The following is a 21,633-nucleotide window of genomic DNA, read 5'->3' on the forward strand; positions in this document are numbered from 1 at the left end:
AACAAGAACAAGAACAAAAACAAATCCTACCATGGATAGAACTTAACAAACACAGGAGGATCTGAAGATGGAAGAAAAGGTAGACTTTCTAACGATCTTAGGAATTGAAGAAAGATATGGTGGGTGATTTCTAGGTTTTCTTTTTGCCTCCTATAGGATGCTGAAGAAGCTTGCATCGGGGGACCACCAAGAAGTACTGACAAAAATGTCCCTCATTTGCATTCCTAGCAATCTTTTTTGGCTTTGTTCTTGGATACAATTAAGCTATTGAAAAACAAAAGGTTGATCCTTCTGGATCTTACTTGTATGGTTTATTATGTAGATTCAGAGAAATGTTTTATCTAGAGCTAATTAATCCTCATACTGAGGTACAAACTTCTTCAATACTATACCCAGCACCTTACAATCTCTACATTCTCAATCTAGTTTGTCTAGATGCATTATTCTTTGTCCTGCATGAATGGTAGGCATGGTTTCTTAGTCTGATGTCAATAGTTCTTTTCAGTTTGGGTAGTTCCCTCACATGCAAGCATCCAGTATTCTTCAGACTATTCAAAGATGATCTCCTTCAGATGTCTTAGATTTTCTACTGCAGCTCTCTTCATTTTGGTATTCTGTCTTATGAAGTTTAGCTGCCTTGGTCTTCCTGAACTCCCTGCCTTGGTCTTCCTGAACTCCTTATCTCAGGGAGCTCATTGAGTATTTGAGTTCTCTCTCCTTTGCTCTTCTAAGGTAGTAAACACAGGCAGTTTTTGGCTCGTTTCACTTGCTCAGAGATTATTGTCCTTTGTTGTCTGGTATCCAGTGTCTTTAAAATCTGTTTCATAATTATACCACAGTGCACAGTAACAAAAGCATCAGTGTAGCAGCACAAAGACAGACTTGTAAGCCAATGGAATAAAATAGAAGCAAAATAAAATAAGCTCACACAGAATAAAATAAGCTTACAGCATCTGATTTCAACAAAGACACCATAAACATACAGTGTAGAAAAGGTAGGTTTTTTTTCCCAACACTTTTGTTAGGAAATAGTTTCAGAATAATTGAGTTATATGAGGTAAAATGGAAGTCCCTATTTTTAAAAATAGGTCAAAGAACTGTGAACCCTTAATGTTACTGGTTTTTGACCATGAATGAGAATTACTCCAAAAGTGATTACAGAGGCAATAAAAAGATGTAGAGCCAAAACTTTTTTTTTTTTTTTGTCAGTCATGGGGCTTGAACTCTGTGCTTAGGCGCTGTCCTTGCACTCTTCAGTTCAAGGTGAATGCTCTACCACTTGAGCCACAGCACCACTTCCAGTTTTCTAATGGTTTATTGGAGATAGAGTCTCGCAGACTTTCCTGCCCAGGCTGGCTTTGAACCCTGATCCTCAGATCTCAGCCTCCTGAGTAGCTAGGATTATAGGCATGAGCTACAGGTGCCCGCTGCCAAAACAATTTTTTTAGTGGTAGGAAAATTTATTAGTAAAGGAGAACACTTCCAATAATAAGAATATACATTTTGTTATTGTTATTGCTGTTTTATTTTGCTTTGGGCCCCTTCCTCCCTCCCTCCTTCATTCCTTCCCTCCCTCCCTTCTTTCCTTCCTTTCTCCTTCCTTCCTTCCTTTCTTGCTTTTTATACAAGCTGATCCTCCTCCCTCCTCCCTCAGTCTCAAGTGCTGAGTTTTCAAATATATGTCACCACACCGGTCTGGACTACATAATCCACTAAATAAAAAAATTTGAAAAGTTTGAATTCTTTTATAACAAGAATTATTTTGTTCATCTTTGTCTCTTTATATATGGCACATTTGGAACACAGTATTTAGTTTATATTTGTTGACCAAACTGACCCCACTGACCTTCTTTCCTCAGAAATTCATATTCATACATGCTATGTTAAACACCATTTTGAATTGAGAGATTAGGAGGTACAAAAGTAACCTAACAACTAGAGACTTGAATAGCAATATCAGGAGGAAGAATATTCAGGTAGTCAAAGAACCTATCCATGAGTAAACATGGCACACCTGAGAAGCAAAGACAGCTAGTACAGAGGCTTAATGTTAAAGGAAGCAGAGAATGGTAAAAATGAAGTTTGGCAAAAGCCAGACCATTCAGAGACAGATAAGGTTAAATAGTTGGAATTTCATTGACTGGGATGGGAAATTTTATTTATTTATTTATTTATTTAGTTAGTTAGTTAGTTAGTTGGTCATAGGGCTTGAACTCAAGGCCTAGGTGTTGTCCCTGAGCTCTTATGTTCATGGCTAGTGTTCTACCACTTTGAGCTGCAGCACCACTTCCTGGAAGGAGAAATTATACAGAGTAGAAGTGAAACGATAAATCAAAATCAGGTCTATTTATTTGGATCAGTTGGATTACCATTTTATTAATCTTAATCTTCTCTATATTTATCTCCCATTATTACTCTGGACACAGATTATTCACCATTTCCCAAATCACACCAAGGTTTCTCTTTATCTTTGTTTATGAAGGACTTCTTTTGTCTCTTACCTCATGTCCAAATTCTAGTTAGCATCAAAATGAAGCCTAATATGCTATCTACTCCATAAATCTTTCACTAATTCCCATGGCTAATCTCTCCTGTCTATGAACTTCTACAACATTTAACACATTAATAGGTTACATTCTATCTTCGTGAAGCAGGATTGGGATAATGCTTATGAAAAGCAAGCAGCAAGAAAATAAAAACTATTTAGGTGATAGTCATATATTGTCTAACCTTCTTGAGGATTCTTTTATAACTAGGTATCCCACAGTTCCTGACAGGAAGAGAGGAAGAGAGGAAGAGAAAGAGGGAGGAGGAGAGGGAGAGGAGGAAGAAGGAAAGAAAGAGGAAGAGTAAGGAGAAGAAGAGGAGGAAGGTTGAGAGAGAGACACACACACAGAGATGGGATGAAAAATTAAATTGTGGAGAAAACATGAAATAGGTAAAGGCATAGAAATCAATAAAATTCAGGGATAGTGCTTCTTTGGTGTCAAATATTATTCTTTCATGTTTATTTCACCATATCACAATTAAAAATGTGTCATTTATATTCAGTCACAATCAACCTGAGTGTCCTTTACTTCATAGGTCACCGATCTCATTGTCTTTGCTTCATTTTCCTTTTTTCCTAGACCTTTAAAATGAAGGACCCCAGGACTCAGTTCTTAAACCATTTCTCTACAGAATTACTCTTCCTAGGAAATCTTATCCAGTTTCATGGCTTTTAAATATCATTTATAAGCTAACCAGTCTTAAATCTATTTTTCTAGCCCTAGCCTCTTATTTGGAACTGCAGATTCACATATGAAATTGCCTGCTTAATGTCTCTATTTGTATACCATTGGCAAATGAAATTCAACCTGCTCAAAATAAAATTCCTTATGTCACACCCCAGACCCATTCAAACCCAGCTTTACTACTTCCATAAAATTAGACTGAGTCATCCTCATTATTTTAGCAGAAATCTAATAGCAGATTTCCTTACCTCAAACTGTATAACCAAATTACATTCAAAGCACATCATTTCTACCTTAAAGTTTAAAGTTTAGTTTAGTTTCAAGGCAAACCATTTCTCTCCAACTCCAATCCTACTTTTTCGTTGCTGACAGGATCACCTTTTGCCTAGACTGTTGCAAAAGTCTCTTAGTCTTCCACTCCTCTTCCTACCTGTAGACAATTCTCCACTCAGCAGCCAGAGACCCAAATTATGTTATACCCATCATCTAAACCTTGGAGCGTTTTGCATCTCACTTAGAATAACTTCAAAATATCCTAACATGGTCATAAGTCTCCATCTGAGCTGATCCCTAACTTCCTCTAACTGAATCTTCTACCTCTTTGCACCTTACTCTTGTCATACTATCCTTGTTGCTATTAGTTACATCATCACTTCCTCTAGGCCTGTCAACTCTCCAGGGTCTTCAGTCAGTCAGATAAGCAAAGCAACCCTGAGGATAGATATAATAGATTATCCTTCTTTTGTTTCTCAACAGCTAACTCAACAAATGGCATTTAGTGGAACTCAAAGATGTACTATGAATCAGCAAGACTACACTGTGATATAGTTTCTGGAACATCTAATGCTATCTTATCTAATTTCATAGAAGTGCTTTGTTTAATGCTAGCTCTTCCAGTCAGACAACTTCTGATATTTTGTGTCTGGCTCCAGGTATCACATAATAAGATATATGAGATATAATCTCAATTGCTGTACTTCAGGTAAATGATATATTTTGGAAGGGTAAACCCAGGATGGTGAAAGGCAGAATTTGTGAGTAACTATTATAGGACTTGAGAATCTTTAGTTTAACGAATTCTAGAAGAATTCATAATACAGGAAAAGCTCTCTCCAACTAGCTAAAATTCTTCCACCTGAAACAGGGGCTCAAGTTTATTCTGCAGAAGAAAGAACCAAGAGTAGGAAGTTTCAGAGAGGAAACTTTTTGTAAGTATAAGGAAACATTGCCCAATAGTTCTTTGGAAATCTTGTGTTTGGCAAAGTACTCCAAGTTCCTTGTGACTTACCATACTCACTCTTTAATAGAAAATATGATGAAAAGCAGAGTATGCTACATTTCCCATATGTATTTGTCCATAAACATTTTTATTCACAAACAGTATTAATACCTCTTAAAACAAACTTCATAAAATAGTTTGGGTTAAAAATGAACAGATCATCTTCTAAAGGAGTAAGGCCAGGTTAAAACATCAATGTACCTGCAGAAACTCAGTAGTGTTGTTACTGCTTGTGCACTTTTGGTCTTTAAACCTTGGTCATTAGAAATAAAATATATAAAGCTTGGAGTAGGGGAAAGCAAATTCTCGTACCTGTTACACTATTAGCAAGGTGAGACTTAACAGCACTGTTCTGAATTAGATTAACAAAGTAAAACAAATGGAAATAAGGCTCTCATATAGGGAGTCTGGGCATTTTTTCTTGTTAGCAACACATTGCACAAATATGCCAAGCTCTGTCCTCTTAATTCACTCATTACATGCTAGGTAATGTCTCCCAACATTTTTTATTCACATATACAGATATCCCTCAGCCTGTACTCCTTGCCTCACTCTCACAGATTTTAATAGGATCCTAGTGCAGCATAAAACTGTTGTATTGAAAACTACCATTTAGAGCCTTAAACTTAGAGCATTAGTAGTATCCTTTTGGAATAAACAGGAGATTTCCAAGACTAAAGGAAGAAATGGCCATTAAAAACTATGGGAAAAGTAAGCAGGAAAACATTGCAAAACCAATCTACTTTGAGGCTCACTGGAAGAATGTAAAAAGGAAGCTGAACTCTTGAGAGTACTTTGTTATTGAAGAATTGTTGCAATAAGCAAGATCAAAAATGTAATAATAATAATAAAGCTGCCTTGGCAATACTGAAAAGGCTGGTTGCAAAACTATAGTTACTGTCTTACAAAGCTGTCCACAGAAGGGTATACCAGGACAGAAATATCATAGTTCCTTGCACTGAAGAAAAATGAATGGCTTGTCAAGAGTTCTACAATTTATATTGCTCTTATTCCCTACAACTATGTTTATTTACTCTCTTTAATATGGTTTTCAAGATGTATCAGTGTTGAGAAAGAGGTGTTTAGGTGAGTAGATAAAATACTGTAGGAATCAGAAAAGCATATCTTCTGTGTGTTAATAAAAGTACTCTGTCTTATACTATCTAAGATCATACCAGACTTAAATAGCTGACAAGACAGACCCTGGACCTGATCATACCATACATACTATTCTTGAAGTCTTGTGAAAAACACAATAATATTAGTAGTAAAGAAACTTGAAATAGCACATCTCTTACCCTGCATTTTTGCTTCTAAACCAGTACCTCTGAAAGTAAACTTGTCAGTTCTAAGTGGTAAGAACTTGGGCAGACAGTAATCTCCTATAACCTTGCATATGGAATGAGACTTATCTCAATTATGCATTATGTTTTCATGGCCATTTGGAGACATCAGGCCAGCTTGAGCAACTTCATGCAAGGTTTATTGAGTTCATTGCTATCCAGGAAAACACAGAATCATGGAGAGATACCTGTAAACCCAGTTTCAGAATTGTCTCTGTCATGGAAGAATGATGAAGGCTATAAATTCAGGTATGATACCACCTCTCTATGACCTTTCTCCTACTCAGTAGGAGAAAAAAATGGTTGAAGATAAATGATGGTTGAGATCAAGGCCAGGAATTGAGGTCAGTCCAGGGAGTCATCAGAGCTTTGTACTCTTGGTCTCTAGGTTGATCAAGTTTCCTTGGCTATGAGGAATCTGCTTTTCTGCTAGCCCATGAATATCTTCTGACTTTACAGGAACATAGTAGTAGGCCATGATGGAGAAGATCAAACAGACCACCAGCAGGAGACAAGAAAACAAAACAAACTCAGCCCACTGTAGGGAGAGATAACACAAGAGAAGATCATGGAGAAACCTGAAACTAAAGAGATCTTTGAGAGTCAGGACTCAGGAATGGGTTGACAAAAGACCATTAGTGCAGTCTCTTTCCTAGAAGAACACTGGGTTCAGTGGTTTCATTCTCACCTAAGTGTATGATGGTCATAAACATCACCTACATTTTTTCTGGTCAAGTCTGTGTATCTAACCCCTAACGTGTCATTAAAACTGAGCTAGGGATGTGGGAGGCAGAGAGATGAGGGAAATGAAGACAAGGAAGTTGGACGGAAGACTTCAAGTAGACACAAGCTCAGCATTTGTGTCTCTCAAATCCATACCTGTACAAGGCCACTGAACTGTGCCACAACAAGCACGATGATATTCCCGATGGCAACTGTCAACAACCAGGCTGCCTGGAGTACAGATTTCATGCTAGATGGAGCCTAGGAAGAATACAAGTTTATAAGCAAATAAACCAACTCTACCACCCTACCTCCCCATGGGTCTAGCCAAAAATCTTCTCCCACAAATGTTTCTAGATTCCAACTGCCACCACTAAGTTCAGCTGCCATATTGATTCAGGTGTGGCAATAATGTTAACGGAAAGAATAATTTAGAGCCCCAAACAGCAGACTCTTAAGCTGTGATCCTACAAGTGATGACTATTTGGGGTCATATATAAGGAACCCGAAGCCAAAATCAATGGAGTACTTAGCTAAAAGTCTCAGGTCTACCATAAGGTAGTACAGAATTAAAATTCACTATTCTTTAAGCAGTGTGTAGACATTTACCTTCCACTTACAAACTCTTACCTGAGAATAAGAAAACTCAAGTCCTGTGACAGAGAACATGACCTCAGCTGCTGTAACCAGGGCGTATTGTGGTAGTTGCCATGCAATGGACAGTTTGTTGGCTGGGAAGTCTTCTGTCTTCCAAGCCTCAAATCCTTGACCAGTGACCTTAGTGAGGGAAAGAGAAAGGGCTTCTCAGAAAGTTCCAAGTAAGTACTACTAACTACAGCATTTCATGATCTATACCCACTCCTATTTTTATTTTCTTTTATTTTTTACATTCAAGGGACTGATAATTTCTACTGAACTCCAGCATTTTAGAATTGCCTTTGTTTCAGTCAGTTACATTAAAAGTCCTTGAGATTATGGTCTTGGATGTGCAAATACCCTTGACTTTCTAAGTCAAAAGAATTGAAAATAGTGAGAAAAAAGAATCTTACTTTGGGGTGGGAAGGTGGCTCAGTGGTAGAGTGCTTGCCTTGCATGCTTGAGGCCCTGGGTTCTATTCCTCAGAACCACATAAGCAGAAAAGGCTGGAAGTGGCACTGTGGTTCAAGTGGTAGAGCACTAGCCTTGAGCTGAAGAGCTCAGGGACAGTGCTCTGGCCCAGAGTTCAAGCCCCACAACCTCTCCCCCCCAAAAACGTATCTTACTTTGCTTTAGTTGAAAGGCATACGAATACCTAATCTGTGTTTTGTCAGTATAAGAAAACTATAATCGCAGTTTCTAAATCAATCAAGGTCCATATGCCAGTGCTAAAAGGCAGGTAAAGCACATAGGCTGAATGGGAATGATAAGGACTACTAGAAAGCACAGGTCCCATCTAATGGTAAAAACTGCACCAACAGTAATATTGTAGCATTGCTTATAAAATTTTCTGCCTTCAATTCCAAGGTATGTTAGTAATCAAAATTCTTTGGCAAAATCTCTCCAATTTTAAATACCAGTAATTGATTCTTTTATTAATGTTGTCAATGCCTCATAAGCCAAACAAGAGCAGACTATGAAAGAAATTAAGGTTCTAAGCCCCTAATATATGACTTATACTCTGGAAGCTTATTAAATCATGTGTTCAAAAATATCTGTGACCTCTCTCTTGAATAGCATATGAGAGATAAAACAAACTAAAAGTAGAATAATACCAATAATAAATACCTTGAAATGGGTTGAACTGTGCCCTTCACAACTCATGCATTTAAGTTCTCCCACTACCTAATGAGAATGTAACCTTATTTGGAAATACATTTTTTTTTTTTTGTCGGTCGTGGGGCTTGAACTCTGGGCCTGGGCGCTGTCCCTCAGCTCTTCAGCTCAAGGCGAGCGCTCTACCACTTGAGCTACAGCGCCACTTTGGAAATACATTTAATATAAGTAGGACTAGTCAAATTAAATGGGGTCATTAGGATGAGCTTAATTCAGTATGAGAGATATTCTTATATAAAAAAGGGAAAATCTGGCCACAGATAAGCTCATAGAGCAAATGCCACAGAAGATAAGAATCATTTACCTGGTTATACTACTCACTAAGAAATATCAAATTTCCAGCAAACTACTAGAAACAACCAGGGTATAATCCCAACTACATGGGCTTAGTTAGGAAAATCACTGTCTGAGGCTGGCCCTGGGCAAAAAATGTACAATACCCTATCCTTTTTTGTTTAAAGTAAAAAAATGGCTGATGGTATGACTCAAGTGGTAGAGTGCCTGCCAAGCAAATGAGGCTCTGAGTCCAAACCCCAGTACAGCATCCCTATCCCATTAAGCATCCGAAGCTGTAGAAGATGCAAATAACAGATTCTTCCACATAGCTCTCAGAATGAACCATCTATATATACATCTTAACCTCAGACTTCTAGCCTTATTTTATTATGACTTAATGAATTTGTGTTTTGTAAGCTACTCAGCTTGTGATATTTTGTTACAGTAACCCTCGAAAATTAGCAAGTCTCTTTGCCTTTTGTCATTGCTACATGTATATATGTGTGTGTGCATGAGGTATACACATTGTGTGTGGCATGTGTAGTATGCATGTATATATGTATATGTGTGTATGTGTAAAGAAAAAGAGGAAGAGATAAACAAAAGGGGAAGGGTAACTGTGAGTTACTTACATTTTTAATAACAACAAGATATGCTGCACCAAAGTCCAAGAGACCCAAATCTAGAAAAAAGTCCTTATCTTCTGTTTTACAATGCACTTCAGGGTATCTGGAATGGAATGTGCTTAAGTTAGAATAAGCAGCATGGTTTGGAAAAGCACTCCCATCTCCAGACAATAGTGGTCTTAGCTCTCTACTGATGGTGAAGAAAGCAATGAAGCCACCATACCTCCTTAAAGAATTATTTTTGTGTGAGTCATTTTAATTTCTACTCAGATCTGAAATCCTTATTCAGGTGTTGTTTTTAAAATACTAAACCTGAATAAAGTCCTGGTGCTTGGACTCAGAGCCTGGGTACTGACCCTGAGCATTTGTGCTACAGCTCTACTTCTCGCTTTTTTTGTAGTTTATTAGAGATGTGAGTCCCATAGTCTTTCCTGCCTGTGCTGGCTTCAAACCACAATCCTCAGATCTCAGCCTCCTGACTAGCTAAGATTACAGGTGTGAGCCACCAGTACCAGGCTGAATAAAGAAATCTTTATGTAAATCTTATAATTAGAGGGACAGCATATAAACAGGGAACCTAAAAGGTTAAGTTCTAAATAATGAGTTGCTGGTTGATGGTACCAAAAAGCCAGAATCATTAATAAAATTTCTGAACCTCAGAGAGCTGGGCCAAATTAACTACACAGCACGGCCATCACAATTTAAATGACCTCAATATATCTGTACAGAAAAAAGATGAGAGTGAGGGAAGGAAGCTAGAAACTAACCCAGATATTCCTAAATCTCCCCCACCCCCACCCGCAACACACATAGAGTAGCATTTTAAAAAATGTCAATGAAAGTAAAATGTCTATGGGGCAATGTTCTTACTCTCCTCTTGGCACAGTTCTGTAAGCCGACACACCATATTCTTCACCAACATTGAGAAGAATATCTGTACCCAGGGAGATGTTGACATCTTTATGCAATGTGTTAATGAACCTGAGGGTAGAGAAAATTACTTACACATCAGAAAAACAAAAGGGGGTAGGGGTATTTTTCTGTGTTATCACTGTATCCCCTAGTACCAAGTAAAACAAGAATGTCTGGCATGTCAAAGGTACATGATAAATAGTTAACTGAACAAATGAGTGAACTTACCTGTAATCAGTAATCTGTAGTCTTAACTTTCTTAAACTGAGTTTTTTCTAGAATATCCACTTGTTATCTGTCACATCCTTAAAATATCACTTGCTGGATGGATATTACCATCATCTGACTTACTAACCGCTGCCCTTCCCCCTCCCCCATCATCCAATTTCTTTCTGTCTTAATGGTAGACTTAATAAGACTTTACTTTTTAAAAAGTAACAAATCATGTTTATGTGAAGGTATAACTGTATTTACATTAGAGTGATATCTTATTCTCATAAATGAAGTTCAGTTTGACTCATGTAAAATTTAGGTTTCTGGTCCATAGTAGGTTACCATTGTTTGAGGATCCAGAAATCTTGGACCATTCCACATCTACTTTTATGGTCTTCTGAACTTCAGTCTGTAGATTATCAACTTGTGATGGGTTTTCTGTTACATTACTGTTTTGATAGTCTCTAGCCTAGAGAAGAAGAGGGTAGTTCGCTCTGGAGTCTGGGCTTCAGATCAAATAACTCTTCAACAGGCCTATGCTCTCAAGCCTCATACTTTATACTTATATTGAGCTGTTTGCCTCTTCTGAAGCATAATCCAAATGCAAGTTATTATGTTTATTGTACTCATCAGCAAATTCCACACTTTATGAAAGTTGTCTTCTAAAATGTTTGTCTCAACAGCCTGATGTTGATGGACAAGTAGTTTAATCTGTGTTTTTAATCTGTCTTTTTCATCTGTCTTTTTATGTCTATTCCCTGACACAGAGGGCAAGGGATCTCTTCAGTGCTCCATCTGTGTATCTATCCTGGTCATCTGATGAGACCCTTAGCCCTATCTGAATTCAAAATTCCAAGGCTTTTAATTCCAAATGTGAGCTATGCCATGATGACTCTACAGCTTTATATTAAAACTATACTTTGTAAGTACCACCTATACTTTGTAAGTACCACCTATACTTTGTAAGTACCAACTATACTTTGTAAGTATACTTTGTAACCACCAAGGGGGGAATAGCTGATCATTTCTGAGTTTCTTTCCAGTGAGGAATATATTCCTGGGAAATATAAGGTCATCTTCCAGCCCCACAGAAGAAAGAACACCTATCTAATTCTCACTGTCTTAGAAAATGCCTTCAGATACCAGCACCTCTGACTTTCTAAGACAGATAATTCCTGCTCAGAGGAAATAGAATGTGAGGTTTCTTTATATGAAGCCCAAAGATGAGAAAAGACTCAGGATTGAAGTGACTGGAGTGGCTTGGGGTCTCCTTAACATACAAACCTGATGGCTGTCATCCCACTCGTGGTTTTGTTTGCTACATCCTTTACCTACAAGAAAGAAGTAAAAAAAAAATCAATGAAGAGTGGACCAAAAGGAATCATAATTAGAATATTTGATCATCAGATCCTAAGACTTTGAGATGAGAACTTAGAATTTAAGCAATCCTTCAACATACCATCTTGCTGGAAATATTTTTCCCATTTTCATGAATGATCAAACTATAGCAATTCTTCTCCTCCATAGGAAGCTTAGTGTGAACAGACATATTGTGATATTTCAGGTAGAAGTGGAAATCCTGGCTTTTTGTGTTCAGATGCAGTTTTGAATAATGTGTTGATTCCTGTAGAATGAAGAACCTGTTATACTCACTTTCTACCCTAATTTGAACATCACAATCTTTTAGCATCTCAGGGTGGGTGACCTTAGCAGACACTAGTGATTTCTGTCTTTAAATAGGTTATAACACTCTAGGAATTTACTGCAGAAAATACATGCATGTATATAGATTTACGAGTAAGCATTTCATTATAGGATTGTGTATAATAACTGAAAAATTACATACCTATAGAAAATGTTTAAACAAACTATTTCTATAGGATAAAATATCATGTACTCACTAAAATTATGGCAGAAAAGGTTATCAAGGACATGGGAAGATTATAATTCATGTTACAAAAAAAATCAAGGTCAACACAGCAGGCCCATACCTCACCTGAAAGGGTTTGATGGACTCCATCAATAATGAGTTATTTCTATTTCCTAGCACAGTCACCTGTACTTCATCTTCTGCCAGGTTCAAGACTTGGAGGAAAACTTCCTGGGAACCAGGCTGGGGTTGGGTCATTCCCTTAGGACAGATAACATGTATTGGAATCATCATATATTTACTGCTGACTGGATTCTTCAAGTCCAATGAGAACACATATCTTAGTCCTGTTTCTGACAGGCAAGCTCTTCTAGCCAAGAGAACACATTTTTCTCTCTCTGAAAAGTATTTGGCTTAGAAAAATCTAAAAGCAGTTTGGGGAAACACCATCTCTAAGCAAAAAGCACCAATGCTAAGCAATAAATCCCATGTTGTTTTATATATATGCACATATATACATTCATATGATATTTTTATTGCGAAAATACTGTACAGAGGGGTTACAATTATGTGGGCAAGATAATGAGTACATTTCTTATCAAGCATTGTAGCCTCCTCCTTCGTTTCCCTTTCTCATCCCTTCCCATCCCCCCCTTCACTCCCCTACCCAATCTTCCTCCCTCCCCCCCAACCAAAGTTGTAAAGTTCATTTTTCAACATAACGACTTGTACATCTCATTGTCCCATGCTTTTTGACTTGGTGGTGGGCTAAAGGTAGCTTCTCAACTGCCAAAAGGAATTTATTTAATGCATTTACAAGACATCATATAAACCTTTGTTTCCTAAAGAGATAGCTAGATACTTTGGATACTGATGTTTGGGAATTCCCTAAAAATAAACTCTGAATCACTCAGAATCACTTGCATTGTTATTCTGTCCTGTATCACTCACTTACCATGAGTATTTATGATGTACCTCCTATAAAATAGGTCCTGTGCTAGGTCCCAGGGAGTTAAGATTGAAAATCTCAGAAGAATAAACAGGATAGATATGGACTTGTTCTCTGGAGCTTAAGATTTGCTGATACATACAACCATATAAGATGATGCTAATCAAAATGAAATCCAAGATATGGAAACAAGAGGTTTTCCTTTGTTGTTGTTGTTGTTAATATACTGTATGAAGATATTTCTTTTTTTCCTTTCATTTTTTCCCTTTGGTTTATCCCCTGTTGTCATTGTATTTGATTTTGGTACCCTGGGCATTGTATATATGTTTATCTGATTTGAGGATGGTAAGGGGAAAAACAAAAGGGTGAGACAAAGGACAAAAGACAATAAAATAGTGATACTCACAGACAATATGTTGGAAATTAACTTTACAACTTGGGGAGGGGGCTATAGGGGGAGGGATAGTGGGAGAAAAATGAGGGAGGGGATAACAATGCTCCACAAGAAATGGGCTCATTACCTTACATATGTAACTGTAGCCCCTCTGTACATCACCTTGACAATAAAATTAAATTAAAAAAAAAAGATTTGTTGAACTCACATTTATTTTTATCTCTACAACTGCTGCAACAGCGAATGCCAGGCAGGCAAGGATCATACCAACAGCCATTTTCCTAAGTGATCTGTAGAGAAAATGGAGCCATAGTTACAACTATTCCTTAGACTCTAGAGCATAAAATCCAGATTTACCATTGAGACCTTTCCCAATTCAGTCTCAATTATGTTTCAAAGTACTTTAGAGATCTCCCCTTGATGACAACTCCCCTGCATATATCATTTTTCTCCTTTTACTGAAATCACATAGGATGTTTTCTGCAATGTGCTTCATTTTCCCACCACTACCTTTGCTTTATACTTAACTTTTTATTATGCCATAATTCCCCAAATGGCAGTAATACAACTGGATTTACAAATGGGTGAATATTTCTTATATGGCAGATGCTATGAATGTTTCAAGTCGATTGGCTTTAGCAATAGGAAGGATAGGAAGGGTTCTTCCTTCTGTATACTTCTCTGCACTTCAATCTTCCCTTCCTAGAGCACTTCACATATGCTACCTGTACAATGATTATCTTTGTATGAGCTCTAGATCCCTTACTAACCAGTAAACTCCTGGAGAGAGATTTATGCTTGATTTGCAATTGCATGAAACTTACTTCTGAACCTCCTAGTAGTTGAAAAATGAATGAGTAACTAACAAATAGACATTTGAATGCATTAAGTAAAGCAGTCATCACTTTAAGCACAACTAATTTGCAATTAAATTTAAAAAAAAAAAAAAAAGAAAGGAAGGTTGCAACTCTCCTTTCTTACAATAGGGGGAAAGTAGTCATTGGGGGCAATTCAATTCTCAGTGTACCTGATCCATTGCTTGTTTTATAGAGAGCAGGAGATTTAAAGAACACAGTGGTCATCAAATTGGTATAAGAGCCTAACTCACATACTTAGGATTTTCCATGAAGCCTAGGCCAACCTTTTCAATATGATAGATTTAAATGCATAGCATTGGCTCTGACATTAATTAGATTTAACCCCCAGGTTTTTTTTTTTTATTAACTGGCATTTAATCCAGGATTTAAAAAAAACCCAGAAGCAGATAATTGATAAATATAAACCAATCTCCTTTAAACAAAACATACAGGGCAAAGATTTCTGTCAGTTTGCAGTAATTACAGCAAACAGTGAACTTACGAGAAGTTAATTCCACACTTGGAGATCAGACGATAAATAACAAGGTCAAACAATGGGATGAAGATAAGAACCAGAAAGGGATTTAGTACCTGTAACATCATAGTAAAAAGGATTAGCTACAAAAGTTCTACCACCAATGTCATCGGCTTGTGTGCAGTCTCTCTTATATCCACACGTACTTTCAAGTACAATGATGTCACATTTCTCATTCTGTTTACATTCAACACCAAAACTAGGATTCATTCAAACTCAATGAGGCTCCAAGGGAGCCAAACCTCATCCTAGGGTGCAGAGCTTGTGATCATCTCAGAAAAGAATTTAAAGATGAGTCTAGTTGGATGAGAAGTTTATAGAAGTTTTTGTTTAAAAACCCAAAAAGGCCAGAACACAAAACAGAAAAGAGAAACAAAGCACTTCCCAATAGGCTGGGGATGTGGGCACCTAAATTCACCATCTTTTGTGCAAGGCATATTTGTTAAGGCTTGAGTTCACCTACAAGGTCTATAGGTTTTAATCTCTGTTTATGGTTTTTTTCATTTCAACCATCTGGCATGTTAGTCATTTGTTAATTGTGCCTTTTATGTTCTCAGAGTTTACAGGTTTGAGATTGCTAAATACCAAGTCTCCTTAATTGGCACAGGTGACATATGTTTTAAAAATCTTCTAGGTGCGTTATTTTAGAAGATATTTATTTATTGCTGAAAATCTCATCATTAGGAGATATTTATTTCCTTTTAACAAGGTCTCCTTTTAGTTCAAGGACAAGTTTTGCCAGATGTTTTTCTTTTTTGTGGGGGTCCAGTCGTGGGGCCTGAACTCTGAACCTGGGTGCTGTCCCTCAGCTCTTCAGCTCAAGGCTGGCACTCTACCACTTGAGCCACAGCGCCACTTCCAGCTTTTTTTTTTTCTGCTTATGTGGTGCTGAGGAATCGAACCCAGGGCCTCATGCATGCAACACAAGTGCTCTACCACTGAGCCATCTTCCCAGCCCTGTCAGATGTTTTTCTTAAGATATTTATCCAAGACATGTTTATCCAGAGCTCCAGAAAATCATTAGTGTAAAAAAACCAACATGATCTGCTCCTATAGCCTAATGAGGAGTGAGAGACTTTAAGTACTTATGAACACAATGTTTATTTTTAGCTTCTTCTGGCTCTTGGTTTCCATGCCTTCATGTCCCTATGTCAGCCTCCCTATACTCAAGGCTTGATTTCCTTTGCATAGCACATTGCCTACCAACAACCCACAGGACTTGTTTGTTTCTGAGCTTGTTGTTCTTTTTTCTTTTTTTTTTCTGATTTTTGTTCTATTTTTGCCAATCTAAAAATCCCTTCTCTTCCATTGAAAGAAAAAAGGCCCAAAGAAAGGAAGGAGAAAAGAAAGAACTCGGGATTTAACAAAGAGCTAAAATAAGAATTGGGAGTCACCAGTAATCGTGACTTTACTGCTCATAGAAGAAACTCTTACATTTCTTTGGTAATATTTCCATTATAGTACTATTACATAGGAGAAATCTAATATTCAAAATTTACCTGTGAACTCAAATGCTCTTCCTGCTGTTGGACAGAAGCTATTTATTTAACAGAGGTTTGAAGAAGAAATGGAAGGCTTAAAGAGAATGTGTTCACATCTAGGTTTGACCTTCCTTAGCATATAAAGAAAAAAGCACCAGAATATTGTCATTCATCTGAATGCTGTGGGTAGATTTAAGAAATGATAAGAAAAAAATGTATGTCTCCATGTTTATAGAAAAATCTCCTACCTGCATCTGGTCCGGCTGAAGCTCAAAAATACCCTGAAACATTATAAAAAATTACATTTAGATCATGGCAGAAGACAAGAAAAGCCTAGATCAACTAGCTTGATAATTATTTATGAAGAACATATAAAAGAAAATTCAGAGCCAGGCGCCAGTGGCTCACACCTATAATCCTAGCTACTCAGGAGGCTGAGATCTGAGGATCTCAGTTCAAAGCCAGCCCAGGCAAGAAACTCCATGAGACTCTTATCTCCAATAAACCACTAGAAAACCAGAAGTGGTGCTGTGACTCAAGCAATAGAGTACTCACCTTGAGCTGAAGAGCGCAGGGACAGTGCCTAAGCCCAGAATTCAAGCCCCACAACCAACCCTCCACCCCCGCCCCCAAAAAAAGACAATTCAACAGGCCTTGGGTTTAGGGTGTCTGTTTTGCTTTAAAGGCATGTGGACTTGGAAAAGCCTGGGAATGGCTGCTAACTATGTTTGCTGAAAACAGACCTGAGAGAAAATACTCTTTTGTATATACAGGTTGAGCATCATTTATTCAAAATACTTGAGACTTGGGAATATTTGGATATGTATAATGAGATATCTTGAGGATGAAACCTAAATCTCAATATGAAATTTGTTTATTAATTAATAAGCTATGTGTATGATATATATAATATAAAATTTCCAATAATTTTATGCAAGAAACAAGGTTTTATGTTGTAGATTCCTCCACTTGTAATACTATGTCAATGACCCTCAAAGTTTAAATTTTGGAATGATGAGGATTATAAATTCTCAGATAAGGGATGATTAACCTATACTACACTTTTCTTGAGAGAGAATGGCTTGGTGTACTGCTATTAATCTCAGTAACTATAGTTATAGGTTGTAATAATGGAGGAGTAAGTCATCATGGTTGGAAGCACTAAAACATAGTGCTTCCAAAGCTTCTTTCCAAAGGTCAACAAAAGGACCACCATAGTAAGTTCTGAACAATCAGAGGCAAAAAAAAAAAATGTTAAATTTGGCAGGCTCCAAATACACTGGTTAATATGACCTTGGTGTCATTCTACACCCTCTTCTTCAAAACCATAATATAATAATCTAGGAAGCAGAACAATTAAGAGCAGAGAGTGAAGACTGGAATGAACTAAAAGAAATAAACATCGGAAAAAGAAAAGAGAGTATTTATGATCTTCTCATTCCTCCATATATAAAATGAATCCACATATAAAATATTCCAGTTCCCTAAGTCCCCAGCTTGCCAGATGGAATGAATTATGAAGCAGCATCTTGTGGAATGGGCTTAGATAGAAGATCACCACTCAGCTGTCTCTTATCACTTCATTTGCTATCCTCTCAGTCGATCCTTGAGTACATTTAAACATTTCCCATTTACTTATATTCCTGATTTCTGAAAACAAGATGCCACTTTTCATTTCTAGCTTTATTATCTAGCTATCTTTTATGTTTTCAGATTCCATGTACCTCTCTAATAATCTTACCTCCATTTTAGTGGGAAATATCATTAAATAATGAATCTTTTTTTCTTATTTCTTTTTCTTTCTTTCTTTTTTTTTTTTTTTTTCATGTCCTGGGGTTTGAACTCTGGGCCTGGGTGCTGACCCTGAGCTTTTATGTTCAAAGGTAGTGATCTAGCACTTAAACCACAGCTCCACTTCCATGATTTTTTGGATTTTTGTTGTTATTGTAGTTTAGTGGAGATAGTCTCACAGAGTTTCCTGCCCAGACTAGTTCAAACTGCAATCCTCATATCTCAGCTTCCTGGGTAGCTAGGATTACAGATGTTAACCACTGGTGCCCAGCAGAAATGAATTTTTTTATGAATATGGGTGAGGAAGAACATTATAGACTTCTCTGGAAAAGCTCTTCTACTCACCAAATTCCCATTCATCTTGGTGGCTTGCAGCGTCCATCGTGAGCCCTAGGGTGAACAATAGAGGTTAGTATGAAAAAAATCCCTTCCCTTTGAGAATAACATGGCTAGGAAAAGGTTAGATTTCCAAAGAACTAGTCTTACCTGTTGATCCAAAAGAGCCCAGAACATGGGCAGTGGGATATAAAGAAACAGGACTCTAGTTAGAGCCTTCACATCCATAATGAGCTGCTTCTGCAGGGAAGAAGAATGAGAAGAGAGAACTTGCAGAACGTCCAAACATATTTTTCTTTCTTACAATAAAAATGGCCCAAACCAGTAAAAATAGAAGAGGACAAATGCAGCTGGAGATCAGTTTTAAAGACTCCATAGAGCTATGAGATGTTTCTGCAGTTTCACTTACTGGGTATTTCTCAGCTGCCCAGTCCAGCCAGTGCTGTCGCTTCGGAACTTCCCCAGAGCGGTTATTGAAGCGGTTGGAAATAGCAAACTAGTGCAGAACATACACATTAAAGAGAGAGAGAGAGAGAGAGAGAGAGAGAGAGAGAGAGAGAGAGAGAGAGAGAGAGAGAGAGAGAGAGAGAGAGAGAGAGAGAGAAATCTCATTATTTTTAATGCATTATCCCTTCCCTCTAAGTTACTCTTAGATCTCATTAGACATTGAATTTCAGAAGTTAAGATATAATTTTATCTTTCCTTATGTGCTGTTAACATCATATGTGGTGCACTCAGAAGGGTTTATTTGGTGTCAGTTTTTGAAAATGGTTTCATTTTTTTTCTACTTAATGATAAAGTAGAAGCACAGAGAATGATCATTGAATCTCAGCTTGTCAAAAGACATGCAAGTCGAACAGAAATCACTAATAAAAATATATGCCCAGCTGGGCAATGGTGGCTCACACCTGTAATCCTAGCTACTCAGGAAGCTGGGATGTGAGGACTGTGGTCAAAGCCAGCCCGAGCAGAAAAGACTGTGAGACTCTTATCTACAATTAACCACCAAAAAACTGAAAGAGAAGTTGTGGCTTAAGTGGTAAAGCACTAGCCTTGAGCACAAAAATTCAGAGACAGCACTCAGACCCTGAGTTCAAGCCCTAGGCTTGGTACTATATAAATATATATGTCTGCTCATGTTTGAAGACCCATATGCTCAGCACATTATCTGTTTTCTGTTTATTGAAAAAGTAGGTAAATAATTCAACGACTTACCCAGATACATTTGATAACTTGACCCACTATATTTCCTTCTGGAGGTGGTTTTCTATACATCTTGCTTCCCATTGCAAACACAGCTGTAATCAACACAAAAACAGTGCTCTGAGTTCTAATTCATTCAATATGTCAGTGCTAAGGCCAGACTGCTGATCTATATGAGTGACTAATAAATCTCATAAAGAGGGTACTGACTTCATAGGCGTGAAGAGAAGATAAAATGAGCATTTTTAATAAATGAAGAAATAGAAGATAAAAGAAATTAACATTACCTTACTCACATAACTGTAACCCCTCTGTACAGTATATTTACAATAAAAAATATTAAAAAAGAAATTAAGCAACTTTTACAAGAGTACATGATAGAAATTGCCTTAACTTCTTGGCCACCTGGTAGTCTATTACTTGAGCCACGCTTTTTGCTGATTATTTTGGAGATCGAGTCTCACACACTTTTCTACCCAGGCTGGCTTTAAACTATGATCCCCTAGATCTCAGCTTTCTGAACAGTTAGTATTACAGGCTTGAGTCAAGTTTTAACTGCTACCCACATACCACATACTCATGGTTCAAGATCTGTATCTATAGGTCAAACACTTCCTGTAAAGTCAACCATCAAACTAAGACCTGAGGGTTATCATACCACATACTCATGGTTCAAGATCTGTAACTATAGGTCAAACACTTCCTGTAAAGTCAACCATCAAACTAAGACCTGAGGGTTATGATTCAAAGCCAGATGGGAGAAAGTCTGTGAGACTCCATCTCCAATTAACCAGCAAAAAGCAGAGTTGGAGGCATACCATCCATCAACAAGAATCCAAGTGAGTGCCCAACGCTCTTAGTTCAAGCCCAGGTACTATCACACACACACACACACACACACACACACACACACAAATTCACTCCAATTACCCTATGATACCAATACTGCCTGTGGTATTTGGCCTTTTTTCTCTGTTGGAAAGTGAATAAATTTGTATCATCTTGCTTATACTCTAACTCTGAATTATTTCATATTTCATACATTGGCCTAATCCACCAGATTTAATATTTTCTTTGAGCCCTCAATCAGTTATTTCCAAATAACTATTTGGTAACTACAATTAGATATTCCAAAAACAACTGTAATGCAACAGATCCAAAACAAGTATCTCAACGTTGCTCCAACTCTGTTCCCCCAAATTGAGTTAATGATCCCAGTGCAAACCTAATTGTTCAAATTAGAACCCTGTATTCATTGTTAACTTATATTCTTCCTCATTGCACATATTTAAGTATTCCAAAGCTTGTTAATTGTACCTGAGCCAAGAATACATGAGCAGAGTGAGGTACTCACCTAGAGCACAAAATTGAAGGGTATGCCAAAAATGTAGTAATCAAGATAAATATTATCTTTGACTCACCTTAAACCCAATCCTTTATCCACACTGAAAAGGCATCATGGAAAAACAAAAATGGAACAACTATTTCTCCATTTGAAACTTTTTGTAACTTTATCTACTGTCCTCACAATAAAGTCTTAAATTACAATTCATTATCTGATTTCTGAATTACAGGTCATTGTCATTTCTAATAAAGTATCTTCTTCATCTTTCTCACACCAGGTAATCTGAATTCCTTTGAGGCATTTGAACAAATCATATAATCTCTCACCTTGTCTTACAGATAATGGCTTAAATTACAATGCATTATCTAATTTCTGACTGTGTCTCTTCTTATTTTTCTCATTTATACCCCAGGTAAGCTGAACTCCTTTAAAGTTTTGAACACACCATAAAATCT

At 37.3% G+C, this 21,633-nt stretch overlaps 1 protein-coding gene across 1 annotated transcript in view; it reads right to left on the minus strand.

Moving 5' to 3' along the window:
* Nucleotides 1–4,566: 4,566 nt before the first annotated feature.
* Slc15a2 (solute carrier family 15 member 2) overlaps nucleotides 4,567–21,633 on the minus strand; it is a 31,949-nt gene continuing 14,882 nt past the window's right edge. The window contains exons 8-22 of the mRNA XM_070030101.1: nucleotides 19,846–19,928; nucleotides 19,040–19,126; nucleotides 18,781–18,870; nucleotides 18,640–18,684; nucleotides 16,752–16,784; nucleotides 14,990–15,078; nucleotides 13,839–13,920; nucleotides 12,414–12,548; nucleotides 11,877–12,041; nucleotides 11,702–11,748; nucleotides 10,163–10,273; nucleotides 9,299–9,395; nucleotides 7,209–7,355; nucleotides 6,735–6,839; nucleotides 4,567–6,393 (exon numbers count right to left, since the gene is read on the minus strand). Of these exons, the coding sequence (XP_069886202.1) occupies nucleotides 6,217–6,393; nucleotides 6,735–6,839; nucleotides 7,209–7,355; nucleotides 9,299–9,395; nucleotides 10,163–10,273; nucleotides 11,702–11,748; nucleotides 11,877–12,041; nucleotides 12,414–12,548; nucleotides 13,839–13,920; nucleotides 14,990–15,078; nucleotides 16,752–16,784; nucleotides 18,640–18,684; nucleotides 18,781–18,870; nucleotides 19,040–19,126; nucleotides 19,846–19,928 (1,493 nt within the window). The 3' untranslated portion in view covers nucleotides 4,567–6,216. The remainder of the gene's footprint in view (nucleotides 6,394–6,734; nucleotides 6,840–7,208; nucleotides 7,356–9,298; nucleotides 9,396–10,162; nucleotides 10,274–11,701; nucleotides 11,749–11,876; nucleotides 12,042–12,413; nucleotides 12,549–13,838; nucleotides 13,921–14,989; nucleotides 15,079–16,751; nucleotides 16,785–18,639; nucleotides 18,685–18,780; nucleotides 18,871–19,039; nucleotides 19,127–19,845; nucleotides 19,929–21,633) is intronic.

The sequence above is a fragment of the Dipodomys merriami genome, unplaced genomic scaffold, assembly GCF_024711535.1.
Source record: "Dipodomys merriami isolate MVZ:Mamm:240054 unplaced genomic scaffold, mDipMer1.0.p SCAF_2, whole genome shotgun sequence".
Classification (NCBI taxonomy): domain Eukaryota; kingdom Metazoa; phylum Chordata; class Mammalia; order Rodentia; family Heteromyidae; genus Dipodomys; species Dipodomys merriami.